Below are 23,952 nucleotides of genomic sequence, written 5' to 3'. Positions count from 1 at the left end.
TATTATATCATTGATAGTGGGGAGGTGGACACCAGAAAAGCAGGTAAAAACATTTATTACATTTGGCGTCTAGCAGTTTTCCCCTCCCTTTATGGAGGTCTTATACCCTGTCTTTTTAATAGGTTTTCATTTTGTATATAAATAAAAATATAGTATTTTATTTCTCTAATGTTGGGAATCTCTTCTTAGTAGGTGGGTTTACCCTCCACCTGCTTTCGGTGTTTCTAATGACTTTTTGAAGTGCCTAACGCTTATTTTGTGCATTTGGACTTATGATTTTGATTTTTTTTTACCATGGTTCTTTGCAGCACGGGTCCCGTTTACACATCGCTGTTTACACAAAAGATCATTTCACCTGATGAACGAGCAGTTTGCATCCTCCCCATTGAACAAGCAGCTTGTTTATTCATTGGGTGATTGGCTGCACGTTTACATGGCAGTATAATTGTAAAATGAGCGTTTTTAACAATACTCATTCACGATTATATTGCAGTGTAAGTACCCCTTTAGACCGCTTACAGAGCAGATATCAGCTGATTAGAGGGTTGAAGTCTGTGAGCTCCACCAATGATCTCATACTGATGCCTGATCCTACTTTGTAAGTCCCAGACAACTCCTTTAAATATAATTTTCTGCTATCAGTACAGGTCTAAAATCTAATCAGTGTCTAAACTTAGAATACGTGTTTTTTTTTCTTCTGCATTTATTTTTTTAACTTCCGTATAGTTCTGTAGCTTTATAGTTCACATTATACATTTAATATTTCTATTCCCTGAAAATTGTGTTATAAGGCACATTTGTGCTATTCCATGTGTTTCTTCTTTAGTACAGTTAATAATTTATTTATATTGCACCTTTTTTCAGTATTTGTTAGAAATTGCTCTGCTCCTTTCACATCTTTTTCTTTGAATAGATGAAACATTAGAATTGACTGAATGAATCCAATCACTTCTGGAATAGTCATCTGAAATTTAACCGGTATATCTATGATACTGGAAGAGAAGATTTGGTGCTTGTTATATATTTTATTTCTCAAAAGACACAAAGGTAATCATTTTAATCATCGTGGTAAAACAATAGTCATAAAATGTGTTTTAGCATTGTGCGAGAAGTCTTTGTTCTCAACTCCTTGCTGACTTTCATGTGCACACGATTAATATTTTCAGTAGACATTTCTGCATCAAAAACATGGCTTTAGGCAAGTAAAAAGCTACATATAATATGCATTTTTTGCATTTTATCTCCTCTATTCATTGGCATGCTGTAGATTTGAAATTACTTCAATGAATGTGTCACAGGTTTACCACAATCGAGAAGCCAGAAGACCGCAGTGTCTGTGTTCTCCTACTCCAGCACTAAATAGAAGCACTTCACCTTCTTATTAAACAGTGTAAATTTATTTAGGCCGGTTTCACACGTCAGTGGCTCTGGTACGTGAGGTGACAGTTTCCTCACGTACCGGAGACACTGACACACGTAGACCCATTAAAATCAATGCATCTGTGCAGATGTCATTGATTTTTTGCGGACCGTGTCTCCGTGTGCCAAACACGGAGACATGTCAGTGTTCGTGGGAGCGCACGTATTACACGGACCCAATAGAGTCAATGGGTCCGTGTAATACACGGACCTCACACGGACATTCTCCGTCTGGGGTCCGTGTGCGTGCAGGAGACAGCGCTACAGTAAGCGCTGTCCCTCCCACATGGTGCTGAAGCCGCGATTCATATCCTCTCTGCAGTAGCGTTTGCTGCAGAGAAAATATGAATAATAGTGTTTAAAATAAAGATCTATGTGTCCGCCGCCCTCCCACCCCCTGTGCGCCCCTCCGCTGGTCAGAAAATACTTACCCGGGTCCCCCGTTGGCTGTCGCTCCTTCCTGGTCTGGCCGCGGCTTACTGTATGCGGTCACGTGGGGCCGATCATTTACAATCATGAATAGTCGGCTCCGCCCCTATGGGAGGTGGAGCCACATATTCATGACTGTAAATGATCGGGCCCACGTGACCGCATACACTAGAAGCCGCGGCCAGACCAGGAAGGAGCGACAGCCGACGGGGGACCCGGGTAAGTATTTTCTGACCAGCGGGGGGGCGCACAGGGGGTGGGAGGGCGGCGGACACATAGATCTTTATTTTAAACACTATTATTCATATTTTCTCTGCAGCAAACGCTGCTGCAGGGAACATATGAATCGCGGCTTCAGCATGATGCAGAGTGGGTACCACGCGCTCCGTGTGGTACCCACTTGCCATACGGGCGGCACACGTGTGCCGCACGTATGGCCTCCGTGAGTTCCCAGGCACACGGACACGGATAACTCCGGTACCGATTTATTCCGGTACCGGAATTATCTGGACGTGTGGGACAGCCCTTAGACAGTGTATGGATTAAACTGCTTTGTTGAGAGCTCTTGGAGCTAAGGCTCTCAGCTGTGCATTGTTAGCCACTCCCATCCCCTATATAATCTGAATCCTGACTAACACATATGCTGAATGGCTTGGAGGATAGTTGGTGGTTATTTGAGTAGGCGGTTGGTGGATTTATCGGAGACTGTTGCTAGGTTTTGAGTGTGTGATAGTTCCCCTTCTTCTCTTACTTTGGTTTTACCCCGTCCTCCACTCCCCGGTGCATTCCTCTTTTATATGTGAGTGCATTTTTGTATGTTTGGTATTTTTCATTACACCTGTTCATATGTTCATATTACCTTGTTAGCCTGGTTGGTGTATTATGATGCACTACTACTCCCCTCTTCCCTAGGTGGTGGAAGGGTATAGACTGAGGGAAGATTCAGGAGCTAAGGCATGGTACATGGCGCCAACATCTTCACCTTCTGAAGTAACCCAGGGAACAGGGGGAGATAGGGCACCCCTTGCATTAAGGACAGAAGGAGCCCCTGGTCCTGGGTCACCTGACAGTATGAAGGAAAAAATAAGCAGCATCCATTCATTTACTGGTTTTAGAAACTGCATCCTTTTTGGGGTGGAAATTTCTACTGCAAATGCTCATCATGCGCACATACCCAAATTATGCTCTGATTGATAATGACACTTTCCTGACATTGGAGGAACTTGTATGTCCATTATTGGGTCATCTTGTATGATGCAGATTCAGGAGTGGAGCCTGAACTTCCCAAGAAAGGCTGCTGATGGAATCAGAAAAAAAGCAACAACTCCTGGTCAATGGGGTTAAATGGAATGAATCATTGAATTATCAGGAAACTAGTACATATATATAGTCGAGTATAAGCCGACCCAAGTATAAGCCGAGGCACCTAGTTTTGCCATGAAAGACTGGGTAAGCTTATTTACTTGAGTGTAAGCCGAGTATGCATTGTCCCTTCATCCCTACCCCCGTCTGCATGCCTCCCCCATCCCTATCCTTGTATGCATAGCTCCTTATACCCTAACCTTGTATGCATGGCTCCCCATTCACTGTCCTGGTATGCATGGCTCCCCCGTCCCTGTTGTATGGATGGCTTCCCCGTCCCTGTAGTTGTATGCATGGCTCCCTGGTCCCTGTCCTTGTGTGCATGTTTCATATTAAAAAAAAACCATCCTACTGCACCTTCCTGCGTGCCCTGATGCATCTCGTTCCGGCGCCAGCAGCTCTTTCTGCCGAGCGATCACGTATCTCTGCTCATTAAGGTAATGAATATTTACTCCATGCCTATGGAAGTGGAGACGCGTGCATATCCATTACCTTAATGAGTGGGGCCACGTGAATGCTGGGCAGGAGATGCAGCGACTCCACAAGGGCACGCAGGAAGGTGAGTAGGATGTCTTCTGGTAGCCGACGGCTGTAGGAGGCACTGAGGCTCCTGCCTCTGTGACCCGCTGCTCCCCCTCCCCCCTCTGGGACAATTGACTCGTGTATAAGGTGAGGGGGGTGTTTTCAGCACACAAAAAAATGTGCTGAAAAACTTGGCTTAAACACGAGTATATACGGTATTAAATTTTATTTGTGGATTCTGCTGTAAAATCTTCTATAATTTAACCCCTTTATGCTATGATAATTTTCCATTTTTTTGGTTTTCATTTTTTCCTCCCCTACTTCCAAGAGTCATATCTTTTTATTGTTCCATCAATATAGCTGTTTAAGGGCTTGTTTTTAGCGAGACAAATTGTACTTTTGAATGACACCATTCAATTTACCACATAGTGTATGGGAAAACAGAAAAAAAAAATTCAAGTGCATTGAAAAAAAGAGTGTAATTTCACAATCGTTCCATGTGTGGAAAATGTGTTGCCAGCAAAACCGTTGACACGGCTAAAGATTTTGAGAATTCGGACAATAGCGAAAGATATACCATCACATATAATATAAATTGCACTACTAAAGCAGTTATTTACCACGCCACATACCCATGTGGCTTAATCCACATGGGATTGACAGCACGAGAGTTCAGAAGACAAGTTCCGGAACATGTCTTGGATAGGGTTGAGCGAAACGGATCGGAAAAATTCAAAAATCGACGATCAGATTTCGTGAAACCCGACCCGATCCCACTGTGGGATCGGCCATGAGGTCGGCGATCTTCGCGCCAAAGTCGCGTTTCGCATGACGCTTTCAGCGCCATTTTTCAGCCAATGAAGGAGGACGCAGAGTGTGGGCAGCGTTATGACATAGGTCTCGGTCCCCACCATCTTAGAGAAAGGCATGACAGTGATTGGCTTGCTTTCTGCGGCATCACAGGGGCTATAAAGGGGCGTGCACACCGACCGCCATCTTACTTTTGCCGATCTCAGCATAGGGAGAGGTTGCTGCAGCTTTGTCAGAAGCAGGGATATAGTTAGGGAGGGAAGATTAACCCCCAAACCGCTTGTGCTGTAGCGATTTCCACTGTCCAACACCACCTTTGTTTTGCAGGGACAGTGGAGGCTATATCTTTGTGCATCAGCTCTTTAGCTTATTAGGCTCCCTTATAAGGCTCCCTGATAGCTGCATTGCTGTTTGCACCGCTGCTGTGCAAACCAACTGCTTTTTTAAAAGCAAAAATCCTGTTGCTCCTTTCTGCAGTTACAGTATCTTGTGTATTTGTCCACACTTTTGTGTGCAGCAGTCCTTTTTGTTGCTGCCATACTTGTCCTGAGATCATTGTAGGGAGATAGAAATTGTACTACAGTCCTTGGATTTTTTCAGATATCTTCCAGCCACTTGCTGCCACTTACATTGCGTTGTGTTACACACTGGGCCTGAGTTGTGGTGCTGTCTTCCCCCCCCAAAAAAAAGGGAGATTCAAATTCTCACAAAGTAGATATACGTCAGTTCTGTTAGTTTGTCGTATATCAGCCAGCCATGTTCTGCCACTTACATTGTGTTGTAAAATACACTGGGCCTGAGTTTGGGTTCAGTCTCCCCCCCAATAAAAGTGAGATTGAAATTCTCACAAAGTGGATATACCTCAGTCCTCTTAGTTTGTGGTGTATCAGCCAGCCACTTGCTGCCACTCACATTGCTTTGCAAAATACACTGAGCCTGAGTTTGGGTTCTGTGTCCAAAAAATAAAGTGAGTTTGAAATTCTCACAAAGTGGATATACCTCAGTCCTCTTAGTTAGTGGTGTATCAGCCAGCCACTTGCTGCCACTCACATTGCGTTGTAAAATACACTGGGCCTGAGTTTGGGTTCTGTGTCCAAAAAAAAGTGAGTTTGAAATTCTCACAAAGTGGATATACGTCAGTTCTGTTAGTTTGTCGTATATCAGCCAGCCACTTTCTGCCACTTACATTGTGTTGTGTTATACACTGGGCCTGAGTTATGGTGCAGTCTCCCCCCAAAAAAGGGAGATTTAAATTCTCAACAAGTTTAGATACACCTTCTACCTTGTTTTACAGTACCATATAATGGTTGTTATTTTGGTTACATTTTCCCAAAAATGAGGAAGTCTGGTGGAAGAGGCCGTGGACGGTCGTTGCCAGCTGGTAATAATGGTGGTGGTGGTGGTGGTGGAGCATCTGGTGGTAGTGGGAAAAGCAAAATAGCAGCTAAGGCTCGAGTTGTTGAGTCAACGTCATCTTCTGGCTACACAAGGCCTCAAAGGCTCCTTTATCTGGGAGTAGGAAAACTGCTGTTGAAGCCGGAACAGCAGGAACAAGTTTTGGCTTTCCTTGCGGACTCTAGCTCTTTCACCTCCTCTGCAGAAAGTTCCAAATTTAAAAGCAGCGAGTCATCAGTGGATGCTCCCAGTCAGGAACAAGTCACTTCCTTGTGTCCTTCACCCAAACCAAAAGTGAAGGATGCGTCAGGCGACACTACAGGTTACTCCATGGAGCTCTTTACACATACCGTGCCTGGGTTAGAAAGGGAAATAGTTAACAGCCCATTACAAGATGAATCGGACATGGAGTGCACTGATGCACAGCCACAGCTAGATTATTATGCTGTTCCATTGACTCAGATCACTACATTGCCCTCGCAGTGTACTGAGGCAGAATCTGACCCTGATGAGACTGTGGTGCCCCGTCCCGAACGCTATAGAACCTTACACGGTGACACAGAGGAAGGTGCACATGACATTGAAGAGGAGGTGATAGATGACCCAGTTGTTGACCCAGATTAGCAGCCATTGGGGGAAGAGGGTGCCGCTGCCAGTAGCTCAGAAGCGGAGGAGGATGATCCGCAGCAGCCATCTACATTGCAAGAGCTTTCATCTCGCAGGCCCGTATCTGGCCAAAAACATTTGTCAAAAACAAAAACAGTTTTAGGACAGCGTGGCCATCCGGTGAAAGTAGCACAGCGTGCAATGCCTGAAAAGGTATTCCATAGTAGGAAGAGTGTAGTGTGGCAATTTTTTAACCAAGATCCGAATGATCAGTCAAAAGTGAGCTGTAAGAAATGCTCAAAGACCTTTAGCAGAGGGAAGAATCTTCAAAATTTAAATACAACGTGCATGCTTAGACATTTAACCAGCATGCACTTGCATGCCTGGACTAACTACCAAACGTCCCGTTCTGTTGGTGCACCTGCTCAGAATGAAGGTAGTCAGCAACGCTACATTGCTTCCCTCACTGTAAGCCCACCGGTTAGGACACCACCAGCAGCAAATGTGGAGGTATCGTCGCAAGGCCAAAGCAGTCAGGGAATTACAAGGTTATTGGTAGGAAACACTGTATGTAGTCCAACATCGAGAATATCATGACCAACCCTCTCTCAATCCGCCATGTCCACCACCAACACCGCTAGTTCCACCATATGCAGCTCTCCAGTCCAGCTCACCCTACAAGAGACTCTCGTTAGGAAAAGAAAGTACTCATCCTCTCGTTAGAGATGATGCCCTACCGGTTGGTTGAAAGTGAAGCTTTCAAAGACCAGATGGCCTACGCAGTACCACGCTATGACCTACCCAGTCAGCACTTCTTTGCGAGAAAAGCCATCCCAGCCCTCCACCAGCATGTCAAAGACCGCATTGTCCATGCACTGAGGCAATCAGTCAGTGGAAAGGTGCACCTCACAGCAGATGCATGGACCAATAGGCATGGCCTGGGTTAATGTGGTGGATGCAGGGTCCACAGGGGACAGCCATAGTGGGACAGTTCTGCCTAGCCCACGGTCTAGGAAACAGTTGGCTGTAGGCGTTCGCCACCCCTCCTCCAGAAGTGAAAGATCGTCCACCGAGCGCAGTCGCACGACCACTCCATCTGCAGCTGCCAGTGTTGCACACGAGGTGTCCCATTATCGAACAGCTAGTGGTAAGCGTCAGCAGGCTGTGTTACAAATGAAGTGTTTTGGTGACAACAGACTCACTGCGGAAGTACTGGCCGAGTACTTGCAGCAACAAACCTAGTCATGGCTGGACAGTGTACATCTTGAGGCAGGCTAGGTAGCCAGTGATAACGGAAGGAATTTTGTGGCTGCCATAGCCCTTTCAGAACTGAAACCCATACCTTGCCTGGCTCACACCTTGAATGTGGTGGTGCAGTGCTTCCTTAAAAATTATCCGGAGTTACCAGCCCTGCTCCTGAAAGTGTGAAGACTTTGCTCGCACATCCGCCGGTCGCCCGTACACTCCAGCCGTATGCTGAAACAACAGCGATCGCTGAATCTTCCCCAGCACCGCCTAATAATCGACGTTGCAACAAGGTGAAACTCCACACTGCACATGGTTCAGAGGCTATGCGAAGAGAGGCGTGCTGTTATTAATTTGTGGGAGGATACACATACACGGGCAGGCACTTGAATGGCAGACATGGAGTTGTCTGGTGTGCAGTGGTCGAAGCTACAAGACCTCTGTCAAGTCCTTCAGTGTTTTGAGGAATGCACACGGCTGGTAAGTGCAGACGACGCCATCATAGGCATGAGCATCCCACTAATGCGTCTGCTGATGCAAAGTTTGACGCACATTATGGAGCAGGCGTCTGCAGCCGAGGAGGAGGGAAGCCTTGATGACAGTCAGCCATTGTCTGCTCAGGGAACTCTCCTGGACAAGGTGGTGGACGAAGAGGAGGAGGAGGATGATGGGGATGAATATTTATGGGAGGAGGATGGTTCTCAGGGGGCAATAGAAACTGGTGACGTTGCAAGGTCAGGTACAGGGTTTTTGCGGAACACACGTGATGTTGATTTGCAAGAAAGTGCTCCTCAATCCAGCACAAGCAGTGAATTGACACCTGGAACATTGGCCCACATGGCTGAGTATGCCTTGCGTATCTTAAAAAGGGACCCCCGCATTATCAAAATGATGACCGATGAGGATTACTGGTTGGCCTGCCTCCTGGATCCACGATATAGAGGAAAATTACAAAATATCATGCCACATGAGAACCTTGCGCAAATATTGGCTACCAAACAAACAACTCTTGTAGACCTTTTGGTTCAAGCATTCCCAGCACACAGCGGCGGTGATAGTTCTCACACCAGCCGTAGGGGGCAACATGGCAGAGGTGTTGGAGGTGCACAAATCCGAAATGGCATTGCACAGAGGGGTTTTATGACCAGGTTGTGGAGTGATTTCGCAACGACCGCTGACACGACAGGTACTGCTGCATCGATTCAAAGTGACAGGAGACAGCATTTGTCCAGTATGGTTACAAACTACTTTTCCTCCCTTATCAATGTTCTCCCTCACAGGTCATTCCCCTTTGATTACTGGGCATCTAAAATAGACACCTGGCCTGAATTGGCAGAATATGCATTACAGGAGCTCGCTTGCCCTGCTGCTAGTGTACTATCAGAAAGAGTCTTCAGTGCTGCTGGTTCAATACTGACCGAAAAAAGGACACGTCTGGCTACCCAAAATGTTGATGATCTAACCTTCATTAAAATGAACCAATCATGGATTTCAAATTATTTTGCCCCACCTTCCCCTGCTGACACATAGCTTGCCTGAAAAATGTCTTGCTTTTGGCCTCCTCTTACTTACTTCTCCAATTCCTCCATTTGCAGCTGCTAAATGTCCACCATAGGCCATTTTTATACCTCCCTAAATGGGCTGACTCCCCACACAGGGCTGTGGTCATCACCTGGCGTAAGCACCCGTGCGAGTGCCATTTGCCTGGACAGGTGGGTGGGCCCACTCTTGGGCGACAGCACTGGCACAGGGTCTCTCATAGTACAATGAAGTGTCTCTGACGGTGGTGGTGCACTACCAACGTCAGACACACCGTCGTAATTAGAGTTGAGCGACTTTTACTTTTTTAGGATCGAGTCGGGTTTCGCGAAACCCGACTTTGTCAAAAGTCGGGTAGGGTGAAATCGGCCGATTATTATGTAAAGTCGGGGGCCGACTGAAACACGAAACCCAATGCAAGTCAATGGGGAATCAAAGTCGGCAGAGAGTGGAGGACAGGAAAACACCTACAGTGCCTATTTTAATGCCAAAAACATCAATTCTTATTACTGAAGCTTGTCAATCTTCATTTACTTTATAATAATAGTTAGGCATTGAAAATTGGGGGTCATTTGGCTAAAGTTGTGGGGGGGGGGGGTAGGGCTGGTTCAAGTTTTTCGTGGGCCCAGGAAATGCAAACTACGTCACGGCGGTGGAGCAGGGAGAGGTAAGTATTTCTCAACGTACGGCGGTGTGTTTGACGGCAGGGGCGCCTCCGACCAGTGGAGACACTTTTGCGTACTAAGAGGGGCCCTGTGCCAGTGATGTTGCCAACGAGTATGCCCCCCCACCTGATGAAGGAACCTGCACTTTCATCTGCACTTTCCTCTTTGTCCCCGTGTAAGGTGGTATAGTATGGTAAGGTGGAAGGGGAACCTGACTCTCAGCAGGGTCAGATTCTGGCTGTGTAGAGTGCAAGGGGAATGTAGTGGTCTGGGTCAATGTACCAGCAGACTCATCTAGCTGTGGCTGGGCAATGGGCAGGATGAGGAGGAAACACAGATATAGGCCGAAATAATAAAGTGGGTTAAATGCCGTTCAAAATTGGTAACAGGAGAAAACTGGCGGCATAGCTTTGGTCAGCGGAGGACAATTGTAAGGAGTGGCAGACACAGTTAGTAGGCCCAAAAAAGTGCGTAGGCTAAATGCAGTTCTAAATTGGTAACAAGGGTACACTGGCGGCATAGCTTTGTTCAGTGGAGGACAATTGTAAGGAGTGGCAGACACAGTTAGTAGGCCCAAAAAAGTAAGTAGGCTAAATGCAGTTCAAAATTGGTAACAGGAGTAAACTGGCGGCATAGCTTTGTTCAGTGGAGGATAACTGTAAGGAGTGGCAGACACAGTTAGTAGGGCCAAGTAATAAAGTGGGCCAAATGCAGTTTAATATGTGATATAGGCTGAAAATTGAAGCTCAGCTATGTTCAGTGGAGGAGAACAACAAGCAGTGGCAGACACCGTTAGTAGGCCCAACCAAATAAGTAGGCCAAATGCAGTTTAATATTTGATATAGGCTGAAAATTGAAGCTCAGCTTTGTTCAGTGGAGGAGAAAAGCAAGGAGCGGCAGACACGGTTAGTAGGCCCAACCAAACAAGTAGGCCAAATGCAGTTTAAAATTGGTTACAGGGGTAGACAGGCGGCATAGCGTTTTTCAGCGGAGGACGATTGTAATGAATGGTGCAGACAGACTTAGTAGGCCTAAAATAAAAAAGTAGGCTCAATGCAGTTTAAAATTGGTTACAGGGGTACACAGGCGGCATAGCGTTGTTCGGCGGAGGACAATTGTAAGGAGTGGCGCAGATAGACACAGGTAGTAGGCCTAAAATAAAAAAGTAGGCTCAATGCAGTTCAAAACGGGTTACAGGAGTGAACTGCCAGCATAGCGTTGTTCAGCGGAGGACAATTGTAATGAGTGGCAGACACAGTTAGTAGGCCCAAAAAAGTAAGTAAGCTAAATGCAGTTCAAAATTGGTAACAGCAGTAAACTGGCGGCATAGCTTTGTTCAGTGGAGGACAACTGTAAGGAGTGGCTGACACAGTTAGTAGGCCAAAATAATAAAGTGAGGTAAATGTCTGCCAAAATTTTTTTCAGAAATAAACAGGTGGCATAGCTACGGACAGGGGTGGGATCCTCTGCTGAGTAGCAGACAGTGGTAGTTGGCGCAAAGTATTAAATGGTCTAAATGGAGGCCAGGGCCCCTGTATATTTTAACTATCATCTATCATTTCAACAAATTTGTATTGGCAGTGCCACTGAAGGATTTATCAGCACAGACTGCACTGTGGTGGAGCAGGGAGAGGTAAGTATTGCAAGTGGTAGAGCACTGTTCGACCAGGGGGGGAACACTCTCTCGTGGGCGGTGGTACTGGCACAGGGCCCCTCATATTACGATGGTGTGTCTGACGTTGGTTGTGCACCACCACCGTCAGAGACACTTAATTGTACTATGAGGGACCCTGTGCCAGTGCCGTCGCCCAAGAGTGGGCACACCCACCTGTCCAGGCAAACGGAACTCGCACGGGTGCTTGCGCTAGGTGGTGACCACAGCCCTGTGGGGGGAGTCAGCCCATTTAAGGAGGTAAAAAAATGGCCTATGGTGGACATTCAGCAGCTGCAAATGGAGGAACTGGAGCAGTCAGTAAGAGGAGGCCAAAAGCAAGACATTTTTCAGGCAAGCTACGTGTCAGCAGGGGAAGGTGGGGCAAAATAATTTGAAATCCATGATTGGTTCATTTTAATGAAGGTTAGATCATCAACATTTTGGGTAGCCAGGCGAGTCCTTTTTTTGGTCAGTATTGAACCAGCAGCACTAAAGACTCTTTCTGATAGCACACTAGCAGCTGGGCAAGCGAGCTCCTGTAATGCATATTCTGCCAATTCAGGCCAGGTGTCTATTTTAGATGCCCAGTAATCAAAGGGGAATGACGTGTGAGGGAGAACATCGATAAGGGAGGAAAAATAGTTCGTAAACATACTGGACAAATGTTGTCTCCTGTCACTTTGAATTGATGCAGCAGTACCTGTCGTGTCTGCGGTCATTGGAAATCACTCCACAACCTGGTCATAAAACCCCTCTGTCCAACGCCACTTCTGATTTGTGCACCTCTAATACCTCTGCCATGTTGCCCCCTGCAGCTCGTGTGAGAACTATCACCGCCACTGTGTGCTGGGAATGCCTGAACCAAATGGTCTACAAGAGTTGCTTGTTTGGTAGCTAATATTTGCGCAAGGTTCTCATGTGGCATGATATTTTGTAATTTCCCTTTGTAGCAATCGTCATCGGTCATCATTTTGATAATGCGGGGGTCCCTTTTTAGGATACGCAAGGCATAATCAGCCATGTGGGTCAATGTTCCAGGTGTTAGTTCACTGCTTGTGCTGGGTTGAGGAGCATTTTCTTGCAAATCAACATCAATTGTCTCCCGCAAAAACCCTGTACCTGACCTTGGAATGCCACCAGTTTCTATTGCCCCCTGGGAAGCATCCTCCTCCCATAAATATTCATCCCCATCCTCCTCCTCCTCCTCCTCTTCATCCGCCACCTCATCCAGGAGGGTTCGCTGAGCAGACAATGGCTGACTGTCATCAAGGCTTCCCTGATCCTCGGCTGCAGACGCCTGCTCCTTAATGTGCATCAAACTTTGCATCAGCAGACGCATTAGTGGGATGCTCATGCTTATGATGGCGTTGTCTGCACTTAGCAGCCGCGTGCATTCCTCAAAACACTGAAGGACTTGACAGAGGTCTTGTAGCTTCGACCACTGCACACCTGACAACTCCATGTCTGCCATCCAACTGCCTGCCCGTGTATGTGTATCCTCCCACAAATACATTACAGCATGCCTCTGTTCGCACAGCCTCTGAAGCAGGTGCAGTGTGGAGTTCCACCTTGTTGCAACGTCGATTATTAGGCGGTGCTGGGGAAGCTTCAGCAATCGCTGATGGTTCGGCATACGGCTGGAGTGTACGGGTGACCGGTGGATGTGCGAGCACAGTCTTCGCACCTTCAGGAGCAGGGCTGGTAACCCCGGATAACTTTTCAGGAAGCACTACACCACCAGGTTCAAGGTGTGAGCCAGGCAAGGTATGTGTTTCAGTTGTGAAAGGGCTATGGCAGCCATAAAATTCCTTCCGTTATCACTGACTACCTAGCCTGCCTCAAGATGTACTGTACACTGCTCAGCCATGACTGAGTTTCTTGCTGCAAGTACTCTGCCAGTACTTCCGCGGTGTGTCTGTTGTCACCCAAACACTTCATTTCCAACACAGCCTGCTGACTAGTGTTGAGCATTCCGATACCGCAAGTATCGGAATTCCGATACCGAGTTCCGATATTTTTGTGGTATCGGAAATCGGAATCGGAAGTTCCCAGTGTATGGTTCCCAGGGTCTGGAGGAGAGGAGACTCTCCTTCAGGCCCTGGGAACCATATCCATGTAAAAAATAAAGAATTACGCTCACGCGACCAATCACAAGCCGCGACCTCATCGCAGGTCCTAAACTCCTCATTCTTAGGAACGGAGGCTGCCGGTTACAATCGGTTAGGTCCAGGGGCCGCCGGACGGGTGAGTATATCCATATTTTTTATTTTAATTCTTTATTTTTTACATGAATATGGATCCCAGGGCCTGAAGGAGAGTTTCCTCTCCTTCAGACCCTGGGAACCATCCAGGATAGCTTCCGATACTTGTGTCCCATTGACTTGTATTGGTATCGGGTATCGGTATCAGCGATATCCGATATTTTTTGGGTATCGGCCGATACTATCCGATACCGATACTTTCAAGTATCGGAAGGTATCGCTCAACACTACTGCTGACGCTTACCACTAGCTGTTCCATAATGGGACACCTCGTGTGCAACACTGGCAGATGCGGATGGAGCGGTAGCGTGACTGCGCTCTGTGGATGAGCTTTCGCTTCTGGAGGAGGAGGAAGGGTGTCGAACGCCTACTGCCAACTGTTTCCTAGACCGTGGGCTAGGCAGAACTGTCCCACCATGGCTGTCCCCTGTGGACCCTGCATCCACCACATTAACCCAGTGTGCCGTGATGGACACGTAACAACCCTGGCCATGCCTACTGGTCCATGCATCTGTTGTGAGGTGCACCTTTCTACTGACTGATTGCCTGAGTGCATGGACAACGCGGTCTTTGACATGCTGGTGGAGGGCTGGGATGGCTTGTCTCGCAAAGAAGTGTCGACTGGGTAGGTCATAGCGTTGTACTGCGTAGGCCATCAGCGCTTTGAAAGCTTCACTTTCAACCAACCGGTAGGGCATCATCTCTAATGAGATTAGTCTTGCAATGTGGCCGTTCAAACCCTGTGTACGCGGATGAGAGGATGAGTACTTCCTTTTCCTAACGAGAGTCTCTTGTAGGGTGAGCTGGACTGGAGAGCTGAATATGGTGGAACTAGTGGGGGTGGTGGTGGACATGGCAGATTGAGAGAGGGTTGGTGATGGTATTCTTGATGTTGGCCTACATACAGTGTTTCCTACCAAGAACCTGGTGATTCCCTGACTGCCTTGGCCTTGCGACGATACCTCCACATTTGCTGCAGGTGGTGTCCTAAACGGTGGGCTTACAGTGAGGGAAGCAATGTAGCATTGTATTTAAATTTAGGGGATTCTTCCCTCTGCTAAAGGTCTTTGAGCATTTCTTACAGATTACTTTGCACTGATCATTCGGATCTTGGTTAAAAAATTGCCACACTGCACTCTTCCTACTATCAAATACCTTTTCTGGCATTGCACGCTGTGCTACTTTCACCGGATGGCCACGCTGTCCTAAAAACGTTTTTGTTTTAGACACACGTTTTAGGCCTGATACGAGCCTGCCAGATGAAAGCTGTTGCGATGTTGATGCCTGCTGCAGATCATCCTCCTCCGCTTCTGAGCTACTGGCAGCGGCACCCTGTTCCCCCAATGGCTGCCAATCTGGGTCAACAACTGGGTCATCTATCACCTCCTCTTCAATGTCCTGTGCACCTTTCTCTGTGTCACCGTGTAAGGTGCTATAGCGTTCGGGACGGGGCACCATAGTCTCATCAGGGTCAGATTCTGGCTCAGTACACTGCGAGGGCAATGTAGTGATCTGAGTCAATGGAACAGCATAATAATCTAGCTGTGGCTGTGCATCAGTGCACTCCATGTCTGATTCATCTTGTAATGGGCTGTTAACTATTTCCCTTTCTAACCCAGGCACGGTATGTGTAAAGAGCTCCATGGAGTAAACTGTAGTGTCACCTGCCACATCCTTCACTTTTGCTTTGGGTGAAGGACACAAGGAAGCGACTTGTTCCTGACCGGGAGCATCCACTGACGACTCGCTGCTTTTATATTTGGAACTTTCTGAAGAGGAGGCGAAAGAGCTAGAGGCTGAGTCAGCAAAGAAAGCCAAAACTTGTTCCTGCTGCTCTGGCTTTAAAAGCGGTTTTCCTACTCCCAGATAAGGGAGCCTTCGAGGCCTTGTGTAGCCAGACGATGAGGCTGTCTGAACAACTCGACCCTTAGGTGCTATTTTGCTTTTCCCACTACCACTAGATGCTCCACCATCACCACCACCACCATCATTACCAGCTGGCAATGACCGACCACGGCCTCTTCCACCAGACTTCCTCATTTTTGGGAAAATGCAACCAAACTAACAACCGTTATATGGTACTGTAAAACAAGGTAGAAGGTGTATATAAACTTGTTAGCAATTTAAATCTCCCATTTTTGTGTGGGAGACTGCTGCAAAAACCAGGCCCACTGTATTACACTACACAATGTATGCGGCAGAAAGTGGCTGGCAGCTGTACGACAAACAGAACTGACGCAGATCCACTTAGGGGCAATTTAAATCTCCCTTTATTATGTGGGAGACTGCTGCAAAATCCAGGCCCTCTGTATTACACTACACAATGTAAGTGGCAGAACATGGCTGGCAGATATATGACAAACAGAACTGAAGCAGATCCACTTAGTGGCAATGTAAATCTCCTTTTTTGTGTGGGAGACTGCTTCAAAAACCAGGCTCACTGTATTACACTACACAATGTAAGTGGCAGAACGTGGCTGGCAGATATACGACAAACAGAACTGACGCAGATCCACTTAGTGGCAATTTAAATCTCCCTTTTTTTGTGGGAGACTGCTGCAAAAGCCAGGCCCACTGTATTACACTACACAATGTAAGTGGCAGAACGTGGCTGGAAGATATATATATTAAAAAAAGGGACTGTACTACAATAACAATCACAATGATCTCAGGACAATTATGGCAGCCAGCAATAAAAAGGACTGCTGCACACAAAAGTGTGGACAAATAAACAATAGAACTGTGCAGAAAGGAGCAACAGGATTTTTGTTTTTAAAAAAGCAGTTGGTTTGCACAGCGGCGTACAAGCAGCAATTCAGCTATCAGGGAGCCTTATAAGCTCCAGAGCTGATGCACAAAAATCTAGCCTCCACTGTCCCTGCAAAGAAAAGCTGGTGTTGGACAGTGGAAATCGCTACAGCACAAGCGGTTTGGGGGTTAATCTTCCCTCCCTAAGTATATCCCTGCTTCTGACTAGCTGCAGCAACCTTTCCCTATGCTCAGATTGGCAGAAGTAAGATGGCGGTCGGCGTGCTTGCCCCTTTATAGCCTCTGTGACGCTGCAGAAAGCAAGCCAATCACTGTCATGCCCTTCTCTAAGATGGTGGGGACCGAGACCTATGTCATCATGCTGCCCACACTCTGCATCCTCCATCATTGGCTGAGAAATGGTGCTGAAAGCGTCATACCAAACGCGACTTTGGCGCGAAGATCGCTGACAGCATGGCCGATCCCACACTGGGGTCGGGTTGCATGAAACACGACTTTGCCGAAAGTCGGCAATTTTTCAATTTGTCCGATCCGTTTCGCTCAACCCTAGTCGTAATATGAGGGGCCCTGTGCCAGTACCGCCGCCCACGAGAGAGTGTTCCCCCCCAGCTCAAACAGTGCTCTACTTGCAATACTTACCTCTCCCTGCTCCACCACTGTGTAGTCTGTACTGTTAAATCCTTCAATGGCACTGCCAATACAAATTTGTTGAAATGATAGATGATAGTTAAAATATACATGGGCCCTGGCCTCCATTTAGACCAGTTAACACTTTGCGCCTACTACCACTGTCTGCTACTCAGCAGAGGGGCCCACCCCTGTACCTAGCTATGCCACCTGTTTATTTATGAACAATTTTTTGGCAGACATTTAGCCCACTTTATTATTTGGGCCTACTAACTGTGTCTGTCACTCATTACAGTTTCCCTCCACTGAACAAAGCAATGCCGCCTGTTTAGTCCTGTTACCAATTTTGAACTGCATTTAGCCTACTTTATTATTTGGGCCTATATCTGTGTTTCCTCCTCATCCTGCCCATTGCCCAGCCACTGCTAGATGAGTCTGCTGGTACATTGACCCAGACCACTACATTCCCATTGCACTCTACACAGCCAGGATCTGACCCTGCTGAAAGTCAGGTTCCCTTTCCCGCATACTATACCACCTTACACGGGGACAAAGAGGAAGGTGCAGATGAAAGTGCAGGTTCCTTCATCAGGTGTGGGGGGGGCATACTCGTTGGTGACGTCACTGGCACAGGGCCACTCATAGTACGCAAAAGTGTCTCTGCCAGTGGGAGGCGCCACCCACTGTCAAACACACCGCCGTACTATGAGGGGTCCTGTGCCAGTGCCAATGAGTGGGCCCCCCCTGCTTGCTCAGGATCACAGCACTTGTAAAGTTGAAATACTTACCTCTCCCTGCTCCACCGCTGTGACCTATTCCGAATTTCCTGGGCCCATGAAAATCTTGAGCCAGCCCTACCCCCTCACAACTTTAGCCAAATGTCCCCCAGTTTTCAATGCCTAACTATTATTATAAAGTAAATTAAGATTGAGAAGCTTAAGTAATAGGAATTGATGTTTTTGGCATTAAAATGGGCACTGTAGGTGTTTTCCTGTCCTCCACTCACTGCCGACTTTGATTCCCCATTGACTTGCATTGGGTTTCGTGTTTCAGTCGGCCCCCGACTTTTCGCAATAATCGGCCGAATTCACCCGACTCGATCCGAAAAAAGTAAAAGTCGCTCAACTCTAGCTCTGACGAAACACTAGCAGCAAGGCAGGCCAGGACCTCCCAGGTGGAGTGCCCCATAGGACCGTGGGGTACTCGGGCCTGGTCTGGCGGTACTTAAAGGGTGGCCCTGGGCATCCAATTAAAGGGGGTGAAGTGTAGTGTAAAATAAAATCTACGGACAAATGTTCGTGACGCCACCTGTGGTACTCGGCCAGGGATGGCCGACGCTGCTTAAAAGGGGACCACTGGAGCTGATGGTGTTGCAGCAGAGTTGGTATAGCTCCCCACAGGTAGAGCTTAGTCCCCAGGGATACTGGTGCAGTTGGTAAGGTATCATAGATGGTGGGGTGCAGGACCGAGGGTGCAGGAAATAATTGGAGGACACAGGTATTGCAGTTTCCTTTACCTTTTACTGGTGAATTGCAGGTGCAGTCCAGGGCACAGGTAACAGGTGTTGATGGGGTCCAGGCAGCCTGGAAGTAACTTGGGACCCACCTAGCAAGGGGGGTTCGGAGGCCTCCATTCTGCGCTGTATTTTCTGTCCCTTGCTGCCTGAAGCTCTGCACAAGTTCCTCTCAGTGTCTGTTACTTCTGACCCATATGGCTGACAGCATGAGCCTTTCATTGGCTCTGTCTTCTCCCTGGCAGCCCCAGGCTCCTAACCTGCTGTGGTGTCTCCAGTTGTCAGATGGGCCAGGAGACCTGCAATCTCTTGCACTCCAGTTCTCGTTGCTGGGCCTTTAGTACCCGTGCAACCATGGACTCTGGTGTCTGGTTCCTTTTCCGCTTAATCCTGGGAAAAGCTCAGTCACAGCTCCATTCCCTCTCTCTCTCTCTCTCTCCTCACATGCTTCCTCTCCCTCCACTGTGTCAGAGCCACCACCAGGTTACGACCCTTGTCACACATGACCACCTAAGCAGAGCCTGTTGCTGCTTGGCTGAGGCAGTGCTGCAATGCTTCCAGTTTGCGACTGATAATGATGTGTCAGATGGTGGAGGAGGTGCAGTAACTGCTATAAAAGGTGGGGGCAACCCTGATTGATTGCAGGCCTTGCTTCATCGTTGGCAACACGTGTTCTGTCCTAGGGTCCGACTGGGTTCCAGCTTCCACAATATTCACCCAGTGTGCATAAAGCAAAATGTAGTGGCAATGGCCACAAGCACTTGCCCATGTGTCCATGGTTAAGTGGACTTTCCGAGTAACAGCATTGGTAAGGACATGGCTGATGCTATGGGAGATGTGCTTGTGTAAGGCGGGGACAGCACACAGGGAGAAATGGTGGTGGCTGGGGGCCGAGTACTGAGGGACAGCCGCCGCCATGAAGTTGAAGAAACCTTCCGTCCCCACAAGCCTAAATGGCAACATTTCCAGTGCAAGCTGTCTGGAAATGTGTCTGTTTAGTACTGTGGCCTGTGGGTGGGTGGCTGTGTATGTACGCTTGTGTTCCAAGGACTGGGGTAGGAACAACTGAATGCTGTGCTGGGACAAGGATGTGGACATGGTTTGCTGACGGTGGTTGTAAGTGTGCAATGACAGATGCACTGTGGGACGTATCATTACCTGTGTCATGGACAGGGGATTGGTGTGGTCGTAGAACAGGGGATTATAGGCAGTGGTGTCATCCACATACACTGTTTCTGTAACCTGGGGCTGGGCCCAACTAGTCAGGTGCTTTGCTGTCATGTTCCTGAGCACGCTGAGCATGCTGTTGGTGGTGAGGCTGGTAGTTGTGCTGTTCCTGCTGATGCTGGCATGGCAGATGTTGTAAATGACCTTTTTGGGTTAACTGGACTGTCTTTAAAAAACACCACAATTGGGAACACCTAAACCTTGGCCCAGAAACTACACCCGCGTTGATGCTCTGGTTAAAACACTTGCCGCATTGTGTATCTGACCACCCCACTGCCTCTTACTGACTGCTGTGGTGCTGCAGATCCCTCCCCTGTGCACTGCTGTCCTCCCTCTACATTTCACCTTCCCAGGTTGGGTCAGTGGCTTCATCATCCACCGCTTCATCTTCCACTTCCGCACCCTGGTCCTCCTCTTGACTTGCTGATGCAAAAACTTGTTGGCAAATGTGTCTCATCATCATCCACCTCTTGCGACAGTAATTAAATTTTCCCACCTTCTTGTGAGTGTAGCTGCTCAAATATTTTGGCATCGTTACCTGCAATCACCTCATGTCCCACTTGAAACAGGCAGGGTGAGAGGCCAGAATCTATAAATGGAAATGTGAACAGCTCTTCAGAGTGTCCAAGTGTGGGATCACTTGTATCCTTGCACTTGGCATGGTGGGAGGAAGAACGTCAGGGTGAGGGTTATGTGGTCCAGAATCACGGTTAATGAGAATTGACAGTGTGGAAGACAGGGTGGAGCTGGCAAAGTGACTGGAAGTATTATCTGACTGCTACCCATTCAACAATCTTTTCACACTTGTCTGGCTTCAAGAGTGGTGCTGTGTGTCTCCCTACAAAGTGGGACAGGAAGCTAGGTTGACATAATGTGTGTAATGGACTGGGTGGTTGAACAATTGTGCCGGAGCCCAAGGAAGGCCTGGAGCAGCATGACTAGGAGCCTCACCCAATCTGACATCAGATACACAGCAGCATACGATACCAAGATCCAAGGAGAAAAAAGGTGTAACAACTCTGCTGGCATCATGGCATGGCCTCACATCTCTCACACTATCTTACCCACTGCTCCAGGCCATGATGTGGTTTCTGTTTTTTGCCGGCTCCATGTTCTGTGTCTCTGCTCTCTGCATGCTTCATGGCTTTGTGTATAGGGGGGCGGCGCCTGAACTCTCTGGTTCTTATAGCAATCAGGTGCATCTGTCTAATCTGTTCCTGACCAATTACCAAGAGGCCTCCAGTATATAGTGCAGCTCCACCCAGTGTTCTGGGCTTGTGCAATGTGTTTGCTCAGTTAGCGTTTAGCTGCTGAGTTTGCCAGGCCTTGCTCTATGTTACTCCCTCGCTGGAGGCTCTACTCTGTATTTTTGCCTTGGTCTTGTTGTCCGCCCTCCAGGAGGCAGAATATCCTGGTCCCTGTGTCTTTGTCCTTGTGTCTTGTTCCATTGCCTTGTCTGTACTTAGTCTTATCTCTGTCTCCTTGTCTGTGGCTTCCTTCCCTGCTGTGTCTTTCCTTGTGTTCTCAGTCTGCTTACACTCTGCACTCTTGCAGCTCTGCCTGCTTTGTACCTTTGTGGCTTTTACCTCTGATCCGCACTCCTGCGGTTCCGCTCCGTTCATCTCTGCTCGGCTCCCGTTGCTGTAAGAATCTTTCTGCAGCTCCCCTCCGCATTCCTTGCGGTTCTGCTCCGTTCATCTCTGCTCCACTCCCGTTGCTGTAAGAATCCCTTTTTGCAGCTCCTCTCCACATTCCTTGCGGTTCTGCTCCGTTCTTCTCTGCTCTGCTTTGCTTTTATTGCTGCGCTATCTCTTGCTGCTCTACCGCTCCTATCCGCAGCCTTGCGGTTCTCTTCCAGTGTGACCAGGTCCCTACCTGTTCCTTCCATATTTCATATCTGTCCCTGCACCTCCTGTGTGAACAGGTCCCTACCTGTTCCTCCATACTACATTTCCGTACCTGCACATCTAGTGTTAACAGGTCCCTACCTGTTTCTTCATAAACCACATCAACCAGTCCTGTGTTCTCTGCCGTGCCTTCCTATCCTGTGTTCCTGCCAGTCCAGCCGTTCCTGCCGTGCCTTCCTATCCTGTGTTCCTGCCAGTCCAGTCGTTCCTGCCATGCCTTCCAGTCCTGTGTTCCTGTCGTCCTAGCCAGTCCTGTGTTTCCTGCCAGTCCTGTGTTCCTGCCAGCCCTGTGTTCTCTGCCGTGTCCCTGCTAGCCCTGTGTTCTCTGCCGTGTCTCTGCCAGCCCTGGTCTCAGCCGTGCCAGCCTACTAGTCTGTGTCTCAGCTGTGCTCTTCTGCCAGTCCTGCCTGATGCCCGCACCAATCCTGGTGTTCCTGTCTCCCAAGTGGGATCAGCAGCCACAGCCAGACACCGCCCTGGAGTAGCACCTGGCAGCTGCCTGCTGCACAAGCCTGACCTCACCATCAGGGGCTCCAGTGAAAACCCAGGCAGCTGTCATAGTCACGCCCCTTCCAGGGTAGTCTGGTTTGTGGCACAGTGGGGCCACATACCCCCGCGTGCTCACGCCCCCACCAGTAAGGGCGCGAGCGTGACAGTTTGCACAGGCCATGGCCTCCGCTGTATCCTATGTCCTACCGCTCGCAGAGCATGATGAACTTTCTCTCTGCCCGTATGAGCAACCTGATAAATTTGTTCCACCAAGGGTGGTTCAGATTGAAGAGACCTCTGACCCAATTATAGTCTCTAATGCTCTCTTCAAGCAACTTCAGGCCTATGAGGAGGAGCACTACCCAGCTGACCCACCTATGTTCTATGGGAATCCTGAAGAATGCCAGGGGTTCCTGAAACAGTGCTTACGCTACATCCTGCAGAATGCAGCTTGTTTTCCCTCTGACTGGTTCAAGGTGGGTTACATCATGTCCTACCTGGCCGAAGATGCTCTAATATGGATAACTCCCCTCTGGGAAGCAGGGGATCCTATCATCATGAACCTAGGTGCCTTCCTGGTGGCCTTCCGTAGAGTCTTTGACAAGCCTCGTCCTGCTACTCCTGTGAAGTCTTCCCCATCTAGATCCGAGAGGCTCTCCAGACGAGCGAAACCCGTAAAGAAACCCCCACATCAAGCCATGACCGTCTGTGACCCTCCAGTTCCTCTACCCGTTAATGCAGCTACCCGTGTGAAGCCTAAGAAGGTTGATGAGAGTGGGCTGGCAAAGCAGCAGCCCGAAATCAGCCATAAGAAGGGCATACAATGTCGCTGCTGTTGTGAGGAACACCTAGATGGCCTCAGTCCTGGGGATGTAAAGCTCCAAAGCCCTGGGCCAGTAGGAGAGGCTGCCCCTGGCGAGAGTACTTCCTCTCCATCTAAGTTAATGACTGTTTCACTGCCTTCCGGGAGCTTTGGTGTGTTTAAGCCGCCTATCATACGGAGTCGGTGTATGGTCTCCGTTTTACAGCTCCAGAACCCGGTGTGGGCGTTGCCTGATAATGGCCGAGCCCTGCTAAAGAGCAGTCTAGTCCTTCAAGGACAACTACAGCTCCAAGTTGGAGCCTTATACACGAAGAAGTTTGTTTTCCGTATGCTGTCTGTTATGCCCATGGGTCATTCTGAGCCAAGGACTCTACCACCCGCTCTGGTCAAGAGTTCCAGTATAGTGCTTCGTTTGAACTTACCCAGTCTTGAGAAGTGTCTGGTTCCCATGCATCAAAGACACTCAGCAGTGACATCTTCTTCAGCTGTCTGCTAGTCGTGGAGTCAAGGTGTGCTGACTAGTGTTGAGCGATACCGTCCGATACTTGAAAGTATCGGTATCGGAAAGTATCGGCCGATACCGGCAAAGTATCGGATCCAATCCGATACCGATACCCGATACCAATACAAGTCAATGGGACTCAAGTATCGGACGGTATTCCTGATGGTTCCCAGGGTCTGAAGGAGAGG

At 48.3% G+C, this 23,952-nt stretch overlaps 1 protein-coding gene across 5 annotated transcripts in view; it reads right to left on the bottom strand.

The window, feature by feature from the left end:
* The window catches only part of LOC143784256 (putative methyltransferase DDB_G0268948), a 160,304-nt gene that overhangs the window by 4,387 nt on the left and 131,965 nt on the right, over nucleotides 1-23,952 (bottom strand). For 4 of the 5 annotated variants that reach the window (XM_077272282.1, XM_077272281.1, XM_077272280.1 and 1 more), the window contains one exon: nucleotides 855-992. The exons of the other annotated variant lie outside the window; for it this stretch is intronic. In XM_077272282.1, the coding sequence (XP_077128397.1) occupies nucleotides 855-992 (138 nt within the window). The remainder of the gene's footprint in view (nucleotides 1-854; nucleotides 993-23,952) is intronic. 5 annotated transcript variants of the gene reach the window in all.

The sequence above is a fragment of the Ranitomeya variabilis genome, chromosome 7 (genome assembly GCF_051348905.1).
Source record: "Ranitomeya variabilis isolate aRanVar5 chromosome 7, aRanVar5.hap1, whole genome shotgun sequence".
Lineage (NCBI taxonomy): Eukaryota > Metazoa > Chordata > Amphibia > Anura > Dendrobatidae > Ranitomeya > Ranitomeya variabilis.
The sequence above is the reverse complement of the archived record's forward strand: the minus strand, read 5'-3'. Positions and strand labels throughout refer to the sequence as shown.